We start from the raw sequence: 23,949 nt of genomic DNA on the forward strand, positions 1-23,949 counted from the left end.
TAGCTGGCAGCACACTCCACAGTGGAAATCTCTTAATAAACTGAAGTTTTCGTAACTTCAAATATGTTCAAACTATTTAGGGATATAAATATTAGTGAGAAAACAGCCTACAGGACTATACATAGTATGACTGTAACTAAGTACTAAGTTCATGATAAACATTAAAGAAAGAAAACGCCGTAATGAAATAAGCCAAAAAAATTAACAGTTTTCTCAAGGGATGGGATTTTTGTTTTCCAGATCTCTGTGTTTATCTTTTTATAACCACAAGTTTTCAGTATATATTTAACTTGAGGGATGGGATGAAGAGAGCTTTCTCAGACCAATAATCTGTCCCCATCACTGTAAGTTCTTCACCATCATTCATAAGTTGTTCCAATCTGAGAAACGACATTTTCACCATTTGCTGTTTCAGTTGTCTGGATTAATGCTTCCTACTGAGGGAAGTACCCTCCACGATGTTAGTCATACTCAAGTGATTTGGATCACATGAGCAACACGAACTGCCCTGCAGCCCACTCACTGAACTCATGACTATTTGCTCCTGTGAAAAGGGAGAAGAGTATGTTTTGTAGGGAAACGTCAAGCTTTGATGTTTCACAAATAACTTATGTCAAAAAAAATTTAAAATACAGCCCTGGAGACAGTACTGTAAGCATAAGCCATACTTAGGTTCAGTATTATCTGCCAGAACATGCTAGCTGGCTCATAACTGCTTTGCCTGTTTAGGATTACTTCTACACACAAAGGTCTCACTGAGGTGGAACGCAGATAAAAGCAAGTGTAAGAGTCTTCTTGTCCCTGAGGAGCTTATAATACAGCTGGGAAGAAGACAGATACCTGTGGGAAGATAATCAGAGTAGAGATGGGGTACTCGGGCTGTCTCTCCCATACCTGGACAATTCCTCTCCACCACAGAAACATTCGACCTCATCTAGAGTGCAGGGAAAGGCCAGGACATATGACGGAACTCTGTCACTCGGGACCCCCAGCTCAGATGTGACGTTAGAGCCGGGAAAGGAAGCCAGAATCATCCAGTATTCGTTCTGCCGGGGGGCAGCGGCCCTACCCAGGCTCAGAGGCAGAGGTGGCAGTGACGGTGCTGCCAGGGCAGAAGTACCCTCTTGGTGGGAAGAGTCTTACAGCCTGACTTTGGATGCTGTCTGTGATTATGTAGTTGCCAAGTGTGGTTCTTCAGTCCTGCTAAAGATTCTGAGGACTACTCAGTATCATTTAATAAATTCCTTCTCTGCTTAGAGACTAGCTTCTGTGCTTGCAACTGCCAACTGTGACTACTAGTTCAGCCTCTTAAAACGCAGGGCAGTAAGCGCCAAATTGGTGCTTCAGAAAAATGTGTAATGAATTCCAGGTTGCCCAAAGGAAGTTTCTAAGGCGGCGTGGTTTGAGCCAGGCAATCAAGAGAGGAAAGCCAGTTCAGGTAGAAAGGTCCATTTACAAAAGCAGAGGTGGGAAAAGAAAAAACATATCTGGAACCTTAAGCAATAAGGGAGCATTCAAGACAGAGTCAGGGTCAGACTTTAGAATGAGATCATGAAAGTGGGATCTAGGGAAACAGTCCAGTGGAATAAAATACACTGGAGCACAGGGGATTCTCGGGGTACAGTGGTTACTTGCAGTGAGCCTGAGATAAGGCTACAATCCAGGCGACAGCAGGAGACATAGGAGTGGGGGGAGGAAGAGACAGACACAAGAAATATTTCAAAGGAAACGATCTGTATAGGGCCACCATCTAAAATGGTAAAACTGGGGAGGAAACAGAATTTCAGAAGGAAGATATGTTTACTTTTGGACACTTCTTGAGTGATGGGCTAGGAGAACATCTAAGAGGGGATCCAGGGCCACACATTAAGTGAATGGCCGGAACTCATGCTCAGAGCCAGAGCAGGGATGATCATTAAAGGTATTGAGGTTGATAAGCTGAGAGAAAGGGAAAGGCAGGGGCAAAGGTTTGTAAAATGTCTTGTAATACGAGGGAATATGCAGAAGAGAGTTAACAAAGCAGAAATGGGATGTCTGGGTGGCTCGGTGGTTGGGCATCTGCCTTTGGCTCGGTCCCGGGATCGAGTCCCACATTGGGCTCCCTGCAGGAAGCCTGCTTCTCTCTCTGCCTATGTCTCTGCCTCTCTCTGTTTCTCATGAATAAATAAAATCTTAAACACACACACACACACACACACGCACATACAAAACAGACCTGACTGCAAGCCCTGAAAGGCTCCCTTGTACAAGGCTGGCTTGTGGCCAGGATCCAGGAACTTGGATTTGGGGGGACCATCCACCACCCAAATGGATGAAGGTGGTCTCCTATACCTAAACTGCTTGTGCAAATGATATGGTTCATACTAAAAACCTGCTTTCCTTACAGAAGTCTGGAATTTCAGTTTGTGCTAGGCAGAAGTGGTCTACATAACCAGTCCCCAAAAAATCCCTGGGCAGTGAGTCTCTGATGAGCTTACTTGGTAGGCAGCATTTCACCTGCATTGTCACAGCTTGCTGCTGCGGGATTTCAGTTCATCTGGGGTGAGTCCACCGGGAGAGCACCTGTGGGACCTTGCACCTGATTTCCCCTGGACTTCACCCCAGGTCCCCCTCTCCCTTTGATATTGCTCTATGTCATTTCACTGTAATAAATCGCAGACATGACTATGACTCTGCTGGTGAATCATCACACCTGGGTGTGTAATTGGGGACTTCGATGCAGGAGATGGGAAGAGAAAGGTGAAAAGGATCGGTCAGAGCTGGACATATCGAGGTCAATTTCAATATGGGAAGACTGTCAAAATCCTTAATATGAAAATATAAGGAAGACTTTTTAAAAAGATAATGAAGTATCAAGCCATTTGACCTGCTGATTCCCCTTTTACAGATTTACCCTATAAAATACTGGCACACATACATAAAGATGCACATACCTGGCTGTACACTACAGCGCTGGATCAGGTCACAAAAGAGAACAGTCCTTTAATGGGAACTGGCTAAATAAGTGACAGTATATCCACAAAATGGACCATCATGCAGCCATGAAACTATGTGAGCAAGTCCCAGTGTGCCAGTATCTTCAAAATGTGGTGAACAGGAAAAGTGGCACACAGGGCAGTGTATATGCAGGTACACCTCGGAGATACTGCAGGGTCAGTTTCCAAGGCACTTTCACAAAGTGGAGACTGCAGTAAAGCCATTCAGATAAATGTTTTGGTTTCCCAGTACATAATAAAGTTATGTTTACATTATACTGCAGTCTATTAAGTGTGCAATGGCATTATAGCTATAAAAAAGTATGTTCCTTAATTTAAAAATATGGCTATAAAATGCAAACCATCATCTAAGCTTTCAGCAGTTGTAATCACTGATCACTGTAAAAGATTTGCACATAAAATCTTTAGATTTTAAAAATAATAATAAAAAAGGAAAACCTATAACCTAAATGAAATGAAATTGAACACAGATTATCTCCAAAGTATTTAGGGCATGGCAGCATGGAAGGAGGCAAAATATAAACAGCAGAAAGACACAGACAGAAATGGAAATCTTCTAGAGGGAAGCTGGTTCGGGGAGGAAGATGTGACTTTAGTTTTGAACTCCTAAGTCTGGAAGGGTTGACAGGGCAACTGACAGCAGAGCCTTAGGTAAAAGCCAGAAGTGTTCCCACATTGTGTACATACTCAAAAGGTCTAACGGTGATAAGTAAATGAAGACACAAAATAAAGAGAAAGTCAAAGACACAACTAGTAAAGACAAAAAGGAAATTAAGAAAGAGTAAAAAAAAAAAAAAATCAGAGGGCAGAGCTGTGGTGCGGGAATCAAGATGGCAGAACAGATGCACCCCAGGGACAGTGGTCAGCCAAGGAGGAACGACGATGTCACAAGGCTGGAAAGGACCTCAGAGGTTAAAAAAGGTTTTACTCTCTTGCGTTTTAAGATTAAGTGGTAAGGCAGAAAGGAGGGTACTCAGAATACTACAGAGCAAAGGATAAATGTGGAAGCAAGGTTCCCACAGACCGGAAGGATGAGCTTTTTGGCACCAGTGGAATGAATGTTGACAAGCGGTTTATTCACTTGTAACAACCCATGTGATTTGCTGCTAAGTAACTTCTTAACCAGCTAACTCAGTCACATGTTGAGAACTTTGGAAACCACAACAGTCAGTGAAATAAATTAGGTATGAAAAAGCACATAGGACAGTTATATAGTGTACTTTGTTTTCCAAGAAGACTTCATATGGATAGAATTTGTCACCATTGTGGATGAAAACTTTAGAAATGTTAAGGGGAAAAAAAGGTGGTAGTTCTGTATCTTCATGATGCTTAATAAATCATGCAATAGAAAGTCAATAAACATAAGAGTGTCCACATTACTTAAGCTTTTCTCCCATTTGCAGCTAGCTGCCCTTCCGGTGTTCAAAAGACCATGGTCTGGGGGAGGAAGAGGTTGCAAATAACTTAGATCTTTTAAGTCAATTAGGATATTGTACAAGCTAGACTTAAAAAGCACTATTTTCATGCATTACGGTTATTTTGTTAGTGATCAGTTCAAAAAACTGAAGAAAAGCTTAGCAGGATGGGTACTTCCCTGCTGTGAATACTTATTTAATAAGTGAAATTTAAAGATGGAGCACAATATCATTTTTAAAAAAAATATTTATTCATTTTAGAGAGAGACAGAGATGGAGACAGTCAGTTATTTTGGGGGCGGGGGAGCGGAGCACAAGGGGGAGAGAGGGAGAGAGGGAGGGAGGGAGGGAGGGGGAGAGAGAGAGAGAGAGAGAGAATCCAAAGCAGATTTCTTACTGAGTGTGGGGCTTGATCCCATGACCCTGGGAACACGACATGAGCTGAAATCAAAAGTAGGATGTTTAACCAACTGAGCCACCCAGGCACCCCAGCAAAATGTCATTTTTGCTATTCAGTTCAATCTTTCTCCCTCTACACTTTCCTGCTTGTGAAAACAGACAGTAAAACAGAAAAACAAAAACAAACACAAACAAACCAACCAAAAAGGCTACTTGCCAAAAATATTTACTTTGGAAAAATGTGTCATCATATGTGATCCTCAGAACAGCAGCAAGCCCATGTGGGAGCCCTGGCTGTGCTTCCTGCCCTGAAGTGGCACTAGGTCTCCTGGACGTTCAGCAAGAAGTGACTGTCAGTATAATCTTGTTTTGACCCTGTAGCTGAGTGTGCTAATCCCAGAAATTATAGGCATCATCAGCATGCTTGTATCAGGATGCACAGGGATCTTAATCTATAAAAATTACTTTCTAAATCACATTCAGACAAGGCACCTTTGTGCAGGAAAGGCAGAACTGAGGAGTGTAAGCTGACCATCCCTTCTGCCCCCGGCTAGAGCCAGGACTGGACTTCAGGCACCCTTGTGGGCAGCTTTTTTTTTTTTTTTTTTTTTAATCTTTGCAGAAAGTCCATCTACCACCTTGAGATGTTGTTGTTATTTGTAAGCAGACTCCACACCCAGGGTGGAGCCCAACATGGGGCTTGAACTCACGACCCTGAGATCAAGACCTGAGCTGAGATCAAGAGTCAGATGCTCAACCCACTGAGCCCCGCCAGGCGCCCCTAACCTTGAGATGTTTTTAACTCTAAGATACAGAAAATCATTTTGAATGTCTCACGGACTTCAAATTCAGTCTTCCTTTTTAAACCTACTACTATTGAAGGCTATTTCTTCTAAAATGGAATTTGCTCCATGCGGTGGTTGTCCCTCACTGCACAATGTCATAAAAACCTAGATAAGAGTTACAACTAGAAAGTAAGTAACAAAAACAGGGGACACACGAAAACTAATGAGACTGGCTTAGGGCCCTGCTTCAAGGACTCCCACACTCCCTTCTCTGCCCACAAGTCTCCTGAGGGGGTTACAAAAAAAAAAGCAACAACTCTTAGACATAAATTCAGGATTCAGTTTCACATATGTGGAAACCATGTATTTCTAAAGATTCTTATCACCACATGAAACTAAAACAAGTTCATTATTTCCCACGATGTACACTGAAAGATCTGGGAATTGCAGTCACTGGGGCTCTTGGATCACAAGACCCTTAATTCTTCTCTTTCTCCATCCTGCCCCTAGATTTTGATCTTTCCCCCACTCAAATATGAAGCAGTATTCAAAAGGCAGAGGAAAAAGCTGAGACATTTACTTCTCAGGAATAGAGTCTAATTTAAAAAGAAAATAAAACATTTTTTATAGCAATGAATCCATTTTCCTTTGAAAATGTCTTATTATCTTCTCAGAACCACCAAAGTTGGCTTCCCTCCACCATACCCCATGCTTTCCACTGAGAACACATTCTCACCACTTTGTATTGTCACTATGATCTTGTCCTCCACTAGACTGAGTTTCAAGGTCTTTGTTTTTCTGTCAGCAACCACCATAGTGCTTATCACACAGTGCGTACTTTCCATATATTTACTGAATTTGATCGTCAACCCTCCCCAACAATGGATAATTACTATCCAACTGGATTTGCTCTAAATCCTGCCACAGATAAAAAGTGATTTTATAAAAATCAGTTACCGGGTTATAGATGATATTCTGCAGGTTTTTTAAGGACAACATCACTCTTTTTCACCTTATTGTTGATTGAGGTCTCTCTTCTATGTATGATCTAAGATTTTAAGCAAGTTTCATTTAAAGACTTCCCAGATTGAAACTGAGGCTCTTGCCCTGTGTAAAAGAGAGAAAGAAAAATTAATATGCATTTTTCATCATAATTGTTTTTAATTTAAATTACAAATTATTTGACTGATATTTACCAAATAACAGGATGCTATGACAATCAAAGATCTGACCCCAATTCTTACCTTGCATACTTGTACACTAAATAATTTTGGACTATCAGTCCAGACTTAAAATATACATGAGAAGAGAAGAGGGTTCAAAAAGGCTGCATAGGAAGATCCAGAGCTCACCTCCTCCCATGGATACAGCAAATCTACAACTACATATAAAATAACTTCTTTGAAAGGGGTATCTAGAAACTGGATGAACAGAACGTCCACAACAAGGCACAGCACTGAGAAAGAAGGGGCAGAAATACAGTCTCACACCCAGGCATGGGATTCCACAGTCCAGGCAGAGCTCAAAGGTATGGAAGTTTTCCCAGAGGAGTGAGAGATTCAAGCTCACATCAGGCCTTATATTCTGCACAGATGAGACAGCCCCCAAAACAAATGACTTTCAAAACCAACAGGGAATCAATCACCCGCAAAAATGACAGAACTGTAGGGAAGGGAAAACCGATTCTTAAAGTTAGCCCGTGTGCAGACTTGCTCAACCCTGAAACCAGCACAAAAATACCATACAAAAAGCAGAGACCAGAGGTGAAGGAGACCCCTTATAACCCTGGAGCATCTGCTGGAGAGGCAGGGGACAGCTGGGTTTCTGCCTGGGAACAAAGACACTAGTGGCAGCCATTTTTGCCATCTCATTCTGCCATACTGATTGCCCTCTAGACTGCTAATGTCAGGGGGTGCACAATGCTGAGAGCCCCACACAACCTTGTGCCTCTTCATGGCCTTGCAGCCAATAGGGCGATAACACTGCCCACCAGAGCAGCCTGAAACACATGCAGCCAGGCCTAACAGCCAGCTGAGCAGGAGGAGGTCAGCCCTTCCCACCAGCACACCTACAGCCACAATCCTGCCACAACAGGATGGTGCATGCAGCCCACACCAGGGAGAACCCTGGAGCAACTGGCTCTGGAGGCCATGGGGGACTGTATTTCTGTGCCCCTCAGCACATCTACATAAAGCCACTCCTTCAAGACCAGGAGACATAACTGAACTACTTAATATATAGAAACAAACAGAGAGTTAAGCAAAATAAGGAGAGAGAAAAGTATGTTCCAAAAGAGAACAATTAAAAAAAAAAGAAAAAAAAATTTAAAAAGGGAGAAAAAAAAACAAGACAAAACTTCAGAAAAATAACTTAAGAAAACACAGATAAGCAAACTATGCAATAAAGAGTTCAAAGTAAAGGGAAACCCTCTTGCACTGTTGGTGGGAATGTGAATTGGTATAGCCACTCTGGAAAACTGTGTAGAGGTTCCTCAAAGAGTTAAAAATAGAGGGGATCCCTGGTGGCTCAGTGGTTTGGCGCCTGCCTTTGGCCCAGGGCGCAATCCTGCAGTCCCGGGATTGAGTCCCGCGTCGGGTTCCCGGCATGGAGCCTGCTTCTCCCTCTGCCTGTATCTCTGCCTCTCTCTCTATGTCTATCATGAATAAATAAATCTTAAAAAAAAAAAAAAAATAGAGCTACCCTAGGACCCAGCAATTGCACTACTGGGGATTTATCCGAAATACAGATGTAGTGGAAAACCAAGACACCTGCACCCCAATGTTTATAGCAGCAATGTCCACAATAGCCAAACTGTGGAAGGAGCCTCGGTGTCCATCGAAAGATGAATGGATAAAGAAGATGTGGTTTATGTATACAATGGAATATTACTCAGCCATTAGAAACGACAAATACCCACCATTTGCTTCAACGTGGATGGAACTGGAGGGTATTATGCTGAGTGAAGTCAGTCAGTCGGAGAAGGACAAACATTATATGGTCTCATTCATTTGGGGAATATAAAAAATAGTGAAAGGGATTAATGGGGAAAGGAGAGAAAATGAGTGGGAAATATCAGAGAGGGTGACAGAACATGAGAGACTCCTAACTCTGGGAAATGAACAGGGGGTAGTGGAAGAGGAGGTGGGCGGGGGGGATGGGGTGACTGGGTGATGGGTACTGAGGGGGGCACTTGACAGGATGAGCACTGGGTGTTATACTCTATGTTGGCAAATCGAACTCCAATAAAAAAAATACAAAAAAAAAAAAAGTTCAAAGTAATAGTCAAAAAGACACTTACCAAACTAGAAAGAAGAAAGGAATGAACACAGTGAGAACTTCGTCACTCCATTGCTCTCTGGTCCCTGGGCCTCAAGAATCTCCCCTTCTAGTCAGGCCTGCCTCAGTTCACTTCAGGACCTCTCCTGCAGAAAACTGGCAGTGTGCAAACCTTGCTAACACCATTGCCCCACCACACCCCCAGAACCCCCATGTTGCAGATCCACACCCTCCAATGGGCTCCTGGATGGAGCCCATTCAAATCTGAGCCACAAACCTGGCAGTGTGCAAGCAGCTCTAACAGGCCAGCATGACTCCAAATGATTACTGCCCCAAGAAGAAAGGAATATAGCTACCACACCAGTCTTTTTTTTTTTTTTTTTTTTTAAGATTTTATTAATTTACTCATGAGAGACACAGAGAGACAGAGAAATAGGCAGAGGGAGAAGTTCTCCTGCAGGGAGCCTGGTTTAGGGACTCAATCTCAGGACCCCAGGATCATGCCCTGAGCCAAAGGCAGATGCTCAACCACAGAGCCACCCAGGTGCCCCACCACACACCAGTCTGACTGCTGACCCAGCAGAGGGTTGGAGGCAGATCTGCTCTGCCTCTGCAGGTCCCACCTACCAACTAATACTTCTCAGGAGATAACACAGAGTACCCTGAAGTTTAGAGCTACTACATCCCTGAGAAATGCCTGCTCTGACTCAACTCAAGCCCACAGCAGCCCAAGACTGGTCTGCTAACACCACAAGGACCAAACATTGCACACAACAAGCAAAGAGAGCCCCTGCAGACAAATGGACTAAAGTCAAAAGTGGTTCATCCACAACAACAGGATGTATGCAACACATTAAGATACACCCCTGAAGAACCAGGTTCCAGTGAACAAGGAACACTGCATTGCAGGTCACTATAGGAACTCCTCTTCATAAAGCCAGGACTTTCAAGAAGAGACATAGGTGACTTTCCTAACAGACAGACACAGAGAGTTAGACAAAATGAGGAGACAAAGGAATATGTCTCAAACGAAATAGGACAAAACCACAGCAAGAGACCTAAGAAAAATGGAGATAAGTAATATGCCTGATAGATAATTTAAAATAATGATAATAAAGTACTAAAAGTGGAGACTATCAGTGAGACCTTGAACAAAGATGAAAAAAAAAATGAACCAATCAAAGATAAAGAACACAATAAATGAAATTAAAAATACACTAATGGGAAAAATAGCAGGGTACCAAAGCAGAAGAATGAATCAATGACCTGGAGGACAGAGTAATAGAAAGTAATCAAGCTGAGCAGCTGAGAGAAAAATATTATGTAAAATGAGAAGAGACTTAGGGAATTCATGGATGCCATCAAGTGCAACATTCACATTATAGAAACCCCAGAAGGAGAAGAAAGAAAATAGGGAGCAGAAAATTTGTTTGAAGAAATAACAGCTGAAATCTTCCTAAATCTGGGCAAGGAAACAGACATCCAGATCCAGGAAACACAGAGATCCCTCAACAAAATCAACCCAAAGTGCTCCACACTAAGACACATAGTAGTGAAAATGGCACAAAAGCAGTGATATTGAGAATGAGAGCATTTTATTTTTTTTTAATTTATTTATTTAACAGAAAGAGAGCAAGCACAAGCAGGGTGAGCAGCAGAGGGAGAAGCAGGCTCCCTGCTGACCCAGGACCCCAGGATTAGGACCCAAGCCAAAGGCAGATACTTAACTGACTGAGCCACCCAGATGCCCCAATGAGAACATTTTAAAAGCAGCATGAGAAAGGAAACTCCATGAGGCTATCAGTTAATTCTTCAGCAGAAACCATGCAGGCCAGAAAAGAGTAGTATGATATATTTAAAATGCTGAAAGGAAAAAAATCTGTAGCCAATAATACTGTATCAAGTAAGGCTATAATTCAGAATAGAAGGAGAGATAAGGAGTTTCCTAGATAAACAAAAGCTAACCAAAAAAAAAATAAAATAACACCAGAAAAGTACAAAATTAGTAAAAGGAAGGAAATAAATATCAAAACATAAATAAATGGAGACAAAAAAATAGTAAAGATCAATGAAACAAGTTCTTTGAAGAAATAAACAAAATACTGTTTATCAATAGATAAACTTTTAACCACACTCGTCAAGAAAAAGGGCCTAATAAATAGAATCAGAAATGAAAGAGGAGAAATTACAACTCATACCAAAGAAATATAAAGGCTCCTAAGAGACTACTATGAACTATTATATGCTAACAAATTGGACAACCTACAAGAAACGGATAAATTCTAAGAAACATACAACCTTTCAAAATTGAATTAGGAATAAATTAAAAACCCAGAGAAACCAATTACTAGTAATGAAATTAAATCAGTAATTAAAAAAAAACTCCTAATAAACAAAAGTCCAAGACTAGAAAGCTTTACAGGTAAATTCCACCAAACATTTTAAGAACTATTAATTCTTCTCAAGCTATTCCAAACAAACTGAAGAGGAAGGAACCCTTCTACTCCAAACTTATTCTACAAGGCCAACATTACCATGATACCAGAACTGTACAAAGACACTACATATATACAACAACTATATATATATATATATATGAAAGGCCAATATCCCTGATGAACACAGATGTAAAAATCCTCAACAAAATATTAACAAACCAAATTCAGCGATACATTAAAAGGATCATACACATGATCAAGTGGGATTTATTCCGGGGATGCAAGGTTGTTTCAATATCTGCAAATTATTTAATGTAAAGCACTGTATTAACAAAACAAAGGATGAAAATCATAGGAACATCCTGGTAGATGCAAAAAAAAAAAAACATTTGCTTAAATTCAATATCCACTTTTGATAACTAAACTCTCAACAAAAGGAGTACAGAGGGAAATACCTCAATATAATATGAGGCCACATATATGCCACAACTGACATCATACTCAGTAACGAAAAGCTGAAAGCTTTTCCTCTCAGATCAGGAGCAAGTCTGCCCACTTATGCCACTTGTATTCAACACAGTATTGGAAGGCCTGACCAGAGAAATTAGGCAAGAAAAAGAAATAAAAAGCATGCAAATTGGACAAGAAGTAAAACTGTTGCTATTTGCAGAAGACAAAACTATATATAAAAAAATCCCTAAACCCTCCACTATTCTAAACTATTAGAATAAATGAATTCAGTAAAGTTGCATGATACAAAATCTGTATATAGAGATCTGTTGCATTTCTATACACTAATAATGAACTCTCAGAAACAGAAATTAATAATCCCATTTACCATTACATCAAGAAGAGTAAAGTACTTAGGAATAAATTTAATCAATGAGGTAAAAGATCTGTACTCTCAAAACTGTAAGACAAAGACACTGGGGCACCTTGGTGGCTCAGTGGTTGAGCATCTGCCTTTGGCTCAGGTCATGATCCCAGGGTCCTGGGATCCCCACATCAGACTCCCCACAAAGAGCCTGCTTTTCTCTCTGCCTATGTCTCTGCCGCTCTCCCTGGGTCTTTCATGAATAAAAAAAAAAAAAACTTTAAGACATTGATCAAAGAAACTGAAGATGACACAAATAAATGAAAAGATCTACCATGTTTAGAGACCGGAAGAATCAGTATTGTCAAAATGTCCATACTACCCAAAGCAATTTACAGATTCAATGCAATCCTTATCAAAGTACCGATGGCATTTTCTACATAAGTAGAAAACAAATAACCCTAAAATCTGTATGGAACCACAAACAAAAAAGAACAAAAAACAGCCAAAGTAATTTTGACAAAGAATAACAAAGCTGGAGGTATCATGCTCCCAGATTTCAAAGTACACTACAAGGTACAGTAATAAAAAAGAACAGATAACTATATCAATAAACACACCAGAGAGCCCAAAAATAAACCCACACTTATGTGGTCAGTTTATGATAAGAGAGGCAAGAATGGGGAAAGCACAGTTTCTTTAATAAGTAATGTTGAAAAAACTGGACAGCTACATGCAGAAGAAAAACTGGGCCATTTTCTTATACCATTACAAAAATAAACTGAAAATGGATTAAAAACTTAAATAACTTTGATGGAATCTTGTCTCACATTTAGATCTTTCATCCATTTTATCTTTGTGTATGGTGAAAGAGAGTGGTCTAGTTTCATTCTTCTGCATGTGGATGTCCAATTTTCCCAGCACCATTTATTGAAGAGACTTTCTTCCAATGGATAGTCTTTCCTCCTTTATCGAATATTAGTTGACCATAAAGTTGAGGGTCCACTTCTGGATTCTCTATTCTGTTCCATTGAGATATGTGTCTGTTTTGATGACCACAGCTTTGTAGTACAACCTGAAATCTGGCATTGTGATGCTCCCAGCTATGGTTTTCTTTTTTAAAATTCCCCTGTGGGGTCTTTTCTGATTCCACACAAATCTTAAAATAATTTGTTCTAACTCCCTGAACTAACTCTGGGAAACGAACTTGGGGAGGTGAAAGGGGAGGAGGGCGGGGGGTGGGGGTGAATGGATGAAGGGCACTGAGGGGGGCACTTGATGGGATGAGCACTGGGTGTTATTCTGTACGTTGGCAAATTGAACACCAATAAAAAATAAGTTTATTATTAAAAAAAACTTAAATAAAAGACTTGAAACATAAAACCGTTAAAAGAAAACATAGGCAGTAAGCTATCTGACATTAGTCTTGGCAGTATTTTTTTTGGATCCGTCTCCTGAGGCAAAAGCAAAAATTAACAAATGGGCCTACAAGAAAATAAAAACCTTCTACACAGTGAAGGAAGCCATCCACAAAACAAAAAGGAAGCCTACTGAACGGGAGAAGATACTTGCCCAATAAGGGGTTTAACATCCAAAATACATTAAAAAAACTCACCCAACTCAATATAAAAAAATAATCTGAGTAAAAAATTATCAGAACACCTGAACAGACTTTTTTCAAAGTAAGACATACAGATAAGTAACCAGCACATGAAAAGATGCTCGACATCACTAATCACCAGGAAAATGCAAATCAAACCTATAAGGAGAGATCTCCTCACACCCATCAGAATGGCTAAAATCAAGATGACAGGAAATTACAAATGTTGACAAGGATGTGGTCAAAAGGGAGCAGCTGTGCACTGTTGGTGGGAATGCAAAATGGTGTAGTCACTGTGGGAAGCAGTATGAAGGGTTCTAAAAAAATTAAAAATAGAACTGCCATATGACCCAGCAATTGTACTTCTAAGTATTTATCCAAAGGATATAAACATCGTGATCCAAATGGGCACTGCGTCCCGATGTTTATAGCAGCCATGTCCACAATAGCCAAAACATGGAAAGAGACCAGATGTCTATCGACAGATGAATAAAGAAGATGTGGCATATATATACAATGGAGTATTACCCAATTCCACTTCTTGGTATTTACCCCCCAAAAATGAAAAGCACCAATTGGAAAAGACATACACAATCCTATGTTCATTGCAGCATTATTTACAATAGCTAAGATATGAAAGCAACCTAATATCCATCATAGCTGAATTGATAAAAAAAAAAGATGTGGTTTATATATGAAATATATATGCAATATGACTCAGACATAAGAAATAATGAAATCTTGCCATTTGTGACAAACATGGATGGATCTAGAGGGTATCATGCTGAGTGAAAAAGTAACAAAACAGACCAACAGATACAGAGAACAAACTGAGGATTACCAGAGGGAACAGGGGTGGGAGGGATGGAGGAAACAGGTGAAAGAAATGAACAGGTATGCTATTCCAGTTATAAATAAGAAAAGGAATATAATACAATAATCAGTAATATTGTAACAATTTGGTAAGGGGAAGTCACCAGCTACACCCAAGATCTGACGTTCACTACACACTTCCTTGTACCCACTAACCTTTGTCCTGCATTTTTCCTGAAGCTCTTCTTTACAGCTTAGCCTTAACTCAGGTCAAAGACTTTTAGGCATAGTGTCCCTTGATGGAGACAGAAACGACTCCTCAAGCAAGAATGACTGCAGAGAAAGCGCTCTGGTGGCCCTAAACCCCTGACTCAGGCTGTACAGATGGACCAGGGAGAGACCGCTGGAATAAACTACAATTACCTTTACCTCATCATAATACTAATGTAATACCAGGAGCACAAGCTTCATTTATGTAATAACCCATTCACTGGGCTTGAGGAGGCTCAGCCTTGAAAGTTATTCCCCCAATCTCGTTATTTGATGAAAATAAAGTTTCCTTGGTGCCACACTTCACCTGGTGTAGTTTTTGTCTGTGACTCACCAAGGAGCAAAGTCATGTTGGTTCAGTTACAGTAACAGTTGTTTACTAGAGATAGTCAATGATACGGTAACAACTTTGCAGGGGAGGCTAGTTAGACTTGTGATCATTTCAGAAGCAATGTTATATAAACTATATATAAATGCTGACTCACTGTTACACCTGAAACTAATACATTATATGTCAATTATTCTTCAATCAAAAAGAAGAAACAAGTTTATCCCATCATGCAGGCAACTTAACAGGAGGAAAAAAGGTAATTGTGATAAGCAAAATTAGCACTACCCTTTATTTTGACCACCCAAATCCTAAAGTGCTCAAAAAGAACTAAAACAAATTAACAAACTTAAAACAATATATTCACAGAAAAACTATTACGTTGTAATTTATTACTAAAAATAAAATAGCAACTTGTCCTGTACAACTACCAATACTCATTTAACTCTTCTCATCTGTAAAATGAAAACAAGAATAGCATTCACCTCACAGGTTTGCTCTGATTAAAGGAATCAATAAAACAGTGTAATAGTGTTTATAAATTTTTGCTCTTATTTTAATAGAAGGCATTGCTCTTTCTCCTCCAAGTTAAACAAGTCAAAAAAAAAAAAAAAAAATCCAGGGGCGTCTGAGTGGCTTGGTCTGTTAAGCCTCTGACGTGGCTGGGGTCCTCCCGATCCGGGCTCCGGGCTCAGCAGAGTCTGCTTTTCCCTGTCCTTCTGTCCTTCTGTCCTTCTGTCCCTCGCCTCCACCCCCTCATGCTCGTGCTCCTGCTCGCTCTTTCACTCTCTTTTAAATAAATAAATAAACAAACAAATAAAATCTTTAAAAAGAAAAAAATCCAATACCTTGAATATCCATGATACAGCTTTTCCTTGTGGCTTAAAAAAAAAAAAAAGAAAAAAAAACTATGGGGGGGGGGGATGTGCCGTGCATCAGCCACAGTTTTAAAGATCAAAGTGCTCATCTGATACAAGTCCCCATTAAACAGCTCCAGGGAAGACTTCAAGACGTCAAGCGCAACTAAAAGAGAAATGAAAGTAAAACTTCCCACATTCTACTTGCACAGATTCTGTCCTTAAACCGTACAGTGAATGCGCAGTTAACCACACCTACGAGTTTCTATTAGGAAAAACGCAACACTGCATCCCTCTTGGTTCTCCACCGAAACGCAGCCGCGATGTCTTTAACCGAGACGCCGGTCAAAGCCTCGAGACTCTTCCCAGAGCTCCGTAAAGTTCAGGAAGGACGAATCCGCGCAAGAGGAAGGCTACGAAGAGGCCGCGGCCAGCGCGGGGGGGGTCGGCGACCACGCGCGCCCGGGGCCGCCGGGAAACCAGCCCCTGGCAGGAGCCCCGCAGCCTCCCGCCCGCCTTCACTCGCTCCGCCCAAGGCCTCCGTCGGGTTCCGCGCGCAGAGCACCGAGGCGGCCCACGCTTCGCAGCCTGTGACGCCGCCGTCGGGGACTCGGCCCCTCGGCGGCTGCGGGCGGGGCGGGCGGGGGTCCCGGCTCCCGAGGCGGCTCCTCCCGGGACCCCAAGCCGCCCAGCGAGCCGCCGAGAGGACGGGCGGGACGCGCCCCCCGCAGTCCCACCTACCCCCCGACTAGGACTCGGCCACGTCCGCGGCCCCCGCCCCCGCCCCCCGCAGCCCCACCGCAGGACCGCCCCGCCGCGCGCTCACCCGGGCGCTCGGGCGGCTACGGAAAGCGAGAGGAGTCAGGCCGCCTCCGGGCCCCGGTCCGCGCGCCCCGCAGCCCCGCCCCGCCTGTGTGCCCGCCGCGCTCGGGGCCCTGCCGGGGGGGAGGGGCAGGCGGCGGGGCGGGGCGGGGCGGGGCGGGGCGCGCGTCCTCCTGCCTCCGCCCGGGCGCCGTGGGGGTGCACGGAAGCGGCTTGGAAAGAAGGGATCCGCCTGCGCCCCGCGAGTCCCCGTGCGTGCAGCTGCCGCGGACTCTGCCTCGGATCACGGTCCGAAGGGCGCTGCGCAGGAGGACCCGACCCGCAGACGCCCCGTCGCCCTAGGATGGGGGCCCCCGGGGTGTCGCCGAGTGCCGGGGGCGGGTTCGCCGCCCTTCCGGGGCCGGGGGCCCGAGGCCGAAAGCGCCCACTGGCCGCGCGAAACTGGACTCGCAGCCGCAGTGAGGGACTCACCAGGTCCCGGCGAGGGCAGGGGGCGAGTGACCCCCCTCGGGGAAGGCCGGCGGCTCGCGGCTCGGGGAGGGGCGGGGCCGCAGGGGGGAGGGGCGGGGCCGCAGCGGGGTAGGAGGGGGACCCGAGCGGGGTAGGGGCGGGGCCGCAGGGGGTAGGGCGGGGCCACAGCGGGTAGGAGGGGACCCGAGAGGGGTAGGGCGGGGCCGCAGGGGGAGGGGCGGGGCCGGAGCGGGCGGGCGGTGGAGGGGCGGCTCCCTTCTCCCTTGGCAGGCGGGGAGCCCGCTGGTCGCCCAGTGCGGAGGGGCTGCGAGAGCCGCCTGGGCCAGCGGGCTGCTTGCCTCGGTTTCCCATTAGGGACCAGGAGGCTCCCGGGGCTGCAGCGTAGTACAGGGGACGACGATGTGATTGGATGAGGCGACCTGGGGGCGGCCGACGGGGAACTCGGCCCAGGACCGAGCCTCGCGGGAGACTGCGGAGGGGCAGCCGTGGGGACCTTGTGGCAGGGGCACCTGGACGTCAGAGTATTCCGAGAAAGAACAGCCACCTGGTGTCAGGTACTCATGAGAAGGTAAAAGTGACCCGTGGACTTAGCAAGACGATTGTCACCGTGACCGGCTCCGAAGTGGCTGAGAAACGTGAGGTAGACGAGCGGCAGGATCACGACTGTCGACGGTTTAGGAGCTTTGCTGTGAAGAACAGAGCGGTTGTAGCCAAGAAAGCAGGAGCGTAAAAAGGATTTTGATTTCGTTTTGTTGCTGTTTTTGTTTGTTCTTGAAATGAGGAGGTGCGGGGGCCCCTGGGCGGCTCAGTCAGGCCGCGCGCGACCCGCCCTTGATCCCGGTTCAGGTCACGGTCCCGGGGTCTGGGCGGGGCCCGGCTCCCTGCGTGCAGCCCCGAGCCCGCTGCCTCCCCGCGCCTCCCCCGCGCCTCCCCGCGCCTCCCCGCGCCTCCCCCGCACCGAAGAGCTCGTGCGCTCTCTCTCTTGCTCCCTCTCAATGTTGTTTTTAAAAGATCGATGCCACGTGGTGCCTTGCAGACTGGAACAAGTAAGCCTCAGTGCGAACTACATTACACGGTGACTTGTTACATATTTAAAATTATGAAAACAAAAAATTCACAAAACAATACTCGTTATGCAAAGCATTCTAATTTTTCATTTAAAAAATGCTGCTGACAACCCACTAAAAATATTTCCAAGACCCATTAATGGGTTGTAAACTGAGGTTTGAAAACCATTTTCAGGGCTGTGCTAGAGCTGGCTCACACTAGCTTGCGAGAGCCAATTTTGCCCATCTTCCACGTTAGTACCTTGAAATTGGCCAGGAATGAAACCATACACACCACAGGCATAGACCACCGCTACAACCTAGCGCCTCGCCCGCCACCACCCCCTCGACCCCAAAGCTGAATGTTCAACGTTTTTAGCACCACACTACTGACCCTACTCATATGATCCGGTAGAACAGAGAATGCTAATAATGGAAGAGAAAGGGGATGGTTACAAGAGTGGCTCTTGAGATGATTTTGCCCAAAAGTCACAGAAATAGACATTCAGAATATCAGTTCAAAACAATAACACAGATGTTACGAATTATTTGCAGACAGTTCCCTTAGATTTCCTAAGCTGAAGGGATCATTTCTAGTTGGATCGATTTCTTTTTTTCATCTCTTTATTGTTCTTTCCTTACCCAAGAAAACATATTTACGTAGTACAGTGTGGCTGCAAATTTAGAAATAGCATGATATAAAGTGTCTTATAAGCAAAATGTGAAATAATGTATATTGCCCCAGTTGCTAAAAAAAGTAGTAAAAAATGATTTTAGATGTATGAATTGAAACTGTGCGCTCTTGGGCACCCCCGGTGGCGCAGCGGTTTAGCGCTGCCTGCAGCCCAGAGTGTGATCCTGGAGACCCAGGATCGAGTCCCACCTCGGGCTCTCTGCATGGAGCCTGCTTCTCCCTCTGCCCGGGTCTATGCATCTCTCTCTCTCTCTCTCTCTCTGTGTGTCTCATGAATAAATAAATAAAATCTTAAAAAAAAAAAAAAGAAACTCTGCGCTCTTGCTTCTTGGTAGGATTAACACCTTAAAAAGAAATACCTAGTAAATTGAACACCAATAAAAAATAAATTAAAAAAAAAAGAAAAATGAATGGAAATAAATTAGAGAGTGAGACAAACCAAAAAAAAAAAAAAAAAAAAAAAAAAAAGAAATACCTGCCATAGTTTGTTAATAATGTGAATCCTGTTTAAAGGTAGGAAGTAATTCTGGTGGTGATTTTGCTTGTTATGGTGTTGAGGTGTTTTTGTTGCTATAATTAAAAATTTATTACCTCCAAGCATTGATTGAATGGTGATGCCAGTGCTGGGAAAATATGCCCCAAATCAATAATTTTGGAATACAAGCTAAGTGTGCTAAAATACTGTAAAGAACTTTAAATAACTGCTCTGATACATCATGCTGTGAATTTAGAAGTCAAAACTCTAGAACCTTTAGCAATAATCATGATATATAAAAAAGCAATATTTAAAAATCTGCCAAATTGTTACAGATTTATGAGTTCTGAGAATATACACTCACTTTTCATTTAGTCTCATGAGAAAATTAGTCTTGTATTGTTCAGATTTTAAATTATGCAGCCTTTAGGGCTGCATTATTTCAATTTTTTTTATTTCAATTATTATTTAAGTAATCTCTGCCCAACTCAGGGCTCTTCATGAAACCGTGGCACTTACATTTCTTAGACATAGGTCTACTTCCCAGGAAGAATTCATGATTGGTGTCATCAACCTCTTCTGACTATCCTCCCCTCTGTAAATGGACTCATTTCTTCTTTAAATCCCCTTGCTTTCAACTAATCTCTCTCTTACCCCAATACTGGCACCACCCATGGGCACTCAGCCTTTCTTTCAACCTTCAGATACCCTGTGTTCGGATTCAGCAGGCTTACCTCTTATGTTCTACAGGATCATGTCTCTAATCTAGTCTTTTTAGGTGTGAGAAAAAAAGCTTCTAGAACTATGGTTTTGTCATAAAATGAAAGAATCTTGAAGAAGTGAAAGATCTTCAGAGGATTGTAAATTACATTAATTCATCCCAGTGGCTCAAAGAATATGAGATGCTGTCCTATTTTTAAAATACTTTTCTTGAAAGCCTTGGCAGACTATGATATGTTAACTAGAGAATACTATATTGTTATTTTACATGAGAATATATCTGAAATTATATAAATTTTTAAAGTGAAAACACAATAGAATACCTAAAGTACCATGTATATTATACTAGGTAACATTTTAGGCGCTAGAGATACAATAGGTAAAAAAAACATAGCTTTGCTGGAGCTTATATCTAGTCAGAATTAGACAATAATTATACATATGTATTTTAAAATGCAAAAGAATGATGTCAGTAACTGTTAATGCTCATTGTGATCTTTTTTCCTGCAAAGTAGGTGAGATTCTTAATACTATTGAAAGGCCTCCCTCAGCTCTGCGCAGGCAGTATCCTATGTAGCCAATGAGGTTTATCCGAGGTGCAATTATCGCTCATTAGAAAGGCCTCTCAGCAACCCAATCTGAATATTTAACCAATCCTTCTCGTGTGTAGCTAATCCTCCTCCAGCTTGTATTTACACAGCTCATTATAAAATAAAGTAACAAGGAAAACCTCAAGGGAAGAATTTCTGAGTCAGGTTTGAGCAAGCAAGACATCCAGATAGTTTTTTCCAAGTAGAAAAATGTGATTGAGTCCATGTAATAAAAACCCCTTTTATTTTGGAAATGTCAAAACATACACGTGAGTGGAGAGATAGTACAATGAATTTCCATTTACTCATTTCCAGCTCCAGCAATTATCAACATGGCCTATCTTCTTTCATGTGCACTTCATCCACTCCTCACCACTGGCTCGTTTTCAAGAAAATCTTAACACTTCATTTAATCTCTAAAACTTAAAAACTGGTAGTTACACTTAATAAGACCCAGGTTCACATTTTGGCCAGATTTTATAAGCGATGTGTACTTTCAATTGCAAGTCATCAGGAGGCACTTAATGTCAGTTTTTTCTTTTTATGCTATCAAGACTGGCCAGTGATTTCAGATGATATTAGTCTGATTCCTCCATCACAACATTCTCAACAGTTTTTGACCCAATGGTTTTAACAGCTACCTGTTGATGGTCATTGCCTAGGTCCAGTATTTCATCAAGAACCGAAAAATGGTAATATATCAATTCCATCATTCCTCCTATGTTTATGAATTGGAATTCTTATATAAGGAAATATGGTTCAGTGACCCCAAGGTGAAGTTTATACTGGAAAGTCAAGGTAAGTGCTGAATTCTTTCCCTTTATGTAGAGATTTTTTTGATAATGTCAATTCCCTAAGCTCCACAAAAGGTAACCACATTGGTTTTTTAAAGCTCATTATGAATTGATGAATATTAATATACTTGATATGTTTCTAATTTTTTTCTGATACTTAGACTATCCCATAATTTATCCCCTATCCATACAGGATATGCATAATTATCCCATTATCCCCTGAGATGGAACCCCCTTTGAGTTGGCTTCCGGGTTCTTTTGACACAACCTGGTAATCTTAGATAGTTTCCTTGCTTTGTGGTATGACAATATATCCCAAACTACCATTGTTATTTCCTGCCAAACCTGGACTTAGCAGTTTCTCCAAGAAACCTTTAAGTGGGAAATGGTATATAGAGACCACAATTTTGACTAGAGATGCTTAATGCCCATGGGTTGGTTTCTAGACTTCTTCAATAGGTGAAGCTAGGAAAAATGTTTGCTTAAAAATATACATAAACATATTTAATAAAATATATATTAGGGGCAGCCCGGGTGGCTCAGCGGTTTAGCACCGCCTTCCGCCGAGGGCATGATCCTGGAGACCTGGATCGAGTTCCACACTCGGGCTTCCTGCAGGGAGACTGCTTCTCCCTCTGCCTGTGTCTCTGCCTCTCTCTCTCTGTGTCTCTCATGAATAAATAAATAAAATCTTTAAAAATATATATATTAAGTGTAGAAATCTATTTTAAAATATATATTTAGATAATTATAATTATATAAACATTAAAAATATATATTTAATTAAAATATATAAAATATAAATATATATCTGAGTTTATGCTGATTTCATTCAATTTAGGATTATGATATTTTCATTTAACTTTTTAATTTCATATTTCTACCTTATTTTTTAAAATAAAAATCTTGGTAAAAATATAGGCAGTCTGAGTGGCTCAGTGTCACCTTCAGCCTAGGGCCTGATCTTGGAGACCCGGGATCAAGTCCCATGTCAGGCTCCCTGCATGGAGCCTGCTTCTCCCTCTGCCTGTGTCTCTGCCTCTCTCTCTTTCTGTGTCTCTCATGAATAAATAAATAAAATCTTTTTAAAAAAATTACAGTAAAACAACATTAACATAATTCCTTATTTGCTTTATTCTATTACATATAATAGTTTGGGGAGAAAAAGTTAAATATTTGTTGTAATGATATTATTGCGAAACAAAATGAAGGTTTATATGCAGTTACTTTCTGTCTTTAAGCTATGTCTCACAGGAGATATACAATAATATTTCTGTGTTTTAAAGTAATTTGAGAGACACCTGGGTGGCTCAGTGCTTGAGCATCTGCCTTCGGCTCAGGTCGTGATCCCAGGATCCTGGGATCGAGTCCTGCATTGGGCTCCCTGCAGGGAGCCTGCTTCTCCCTCTGCCTGTGTCTCTGCCTCTCTCTGTGTCTCTCATGAATAAATAAATACTATCTTTAAAAAATAATTAAAAATTAAATAAAGTTTAAAAGAAATATACATTTGGTCTTTGTCCCCTTTTCTGACACAAAGCTCCTTGGAATTTCCTAAGTGACGAGAGCTGTAAAGGTACATTTTGTAATGTTTATGAGATGACTTTTGGACCGATCTAAGGATGGAGGCTGATTGCCAGTGGAGGCAACCCAACCATGTGATTGCAGAGTTGTGACTTTCTATCTCACCCCAACCTCTGGGGAAAGGAGAGGACCTGGAGATTGAGTTCAATCATCAATGGCCAATGATTTAATCAACACTGCCTCTGCAATGAAGTCTCCATAAAAATCCTAAAGAATGGGGTTGAGGAGCTTCCAGTTTGATGAACTTCTGGAGATTTGGAAATAATGGCAAGCTCCAAAAAGACATGGAAGCACCATACCCTTTCTCCATACCTTGCCCTGCATCTCTTCCATCTCCTGTTCCTGAGTTCTATCTCTGTTTATAATAAACTGGTAGGCTAGTGAGTAAAATGTTTCTCTGAGTTGTGAGCTGCTGTAGCTACTGTGAGCAACTGAATCCAAGGAGGTGTCCTAGGAACCTTTAATCTATAGTGGCTCCTTCAGGAGCACAAGAGCAACTGGCATTTGAGGTGTGGCGGGGGTGGTCTTGTAGGACTGAGCCATTAAGGAATCTGATACTATCTCTGGGTAGATATGTCATAATTGGTGGGATGCCTGGGTGGCTCAGCAGTTGAGCATTTGCCTTCAGCCCAGGCCATGATACCGGAGTCCTGGGATCAAGTCCCACATCGGGCTCCCTGCATGAAGCCTGCCTATGTCTCTGCTTCTCTCTCTCTCTCCTCTCTCTGGATCTCTCATGAATAAATAAATAAAATCTTAAAAAAA

At 42.4% G+C, this 23,949-nt stretch overlaps 1 protein-coding gene across 11 annotated transcripts in view; it reads right to left on the reverse strand.

The window, feature by feature from the left end:
• The window catches only part of LGALS8 (galectin 8), a 32,185-nt gene extending 11,879 nt beyond the window's left edge, over positions 1–20,306 (reverse strand). Inside the window, exons 1-3 of one of the 11 annotated variants that reach the window (XM_077894393.1) lie at positions 16,251–16,695; positions 15,983–16,157; positions 6,553–6,702 (exon numbers count right to left, since the gene is read on the reverse strand). In XM_077894393.1, coding sequence (XP_077750519.1) covers positions 6,553–6,594 — 42 coding nt within the window. In that variant the 5' untranslated portion in view covers positions 6,595–6,702; positions 15,983–16,157; positions 16,251–16,695. Of the gene's footprint in view, positions 1–6,552; positions 6,703–8,893; positions 9,018–15,982; positions 16,697–17,284; positions 17,310–17,793; positions 17,913–20,018; positions 20,164–20,233 lie in introns of those variants that run through there. The other 10 variants (XM_077894392.1, XM_077894396.1, XM_077894400.1 and 7 more) reach the window with 10 other exon arrangements.
• Positions 20,307–23,949: the final 3,643 nt, after the last annotated feature.

The sequence above is a fragment of the Canis aureus genome, chromosome 4 (genome assembly GCF_053574225.1).
Source record: "Canis aureus isolate CA01 chromosome 4, VMU_Caureus_v.1.0, whole genome shotgun sequence".
Lineage (NCBI taxonomy): Eukaryota > Metazoa > Chordata > Mammalia > Carnivora > Canidae > Canis > Canis aureus.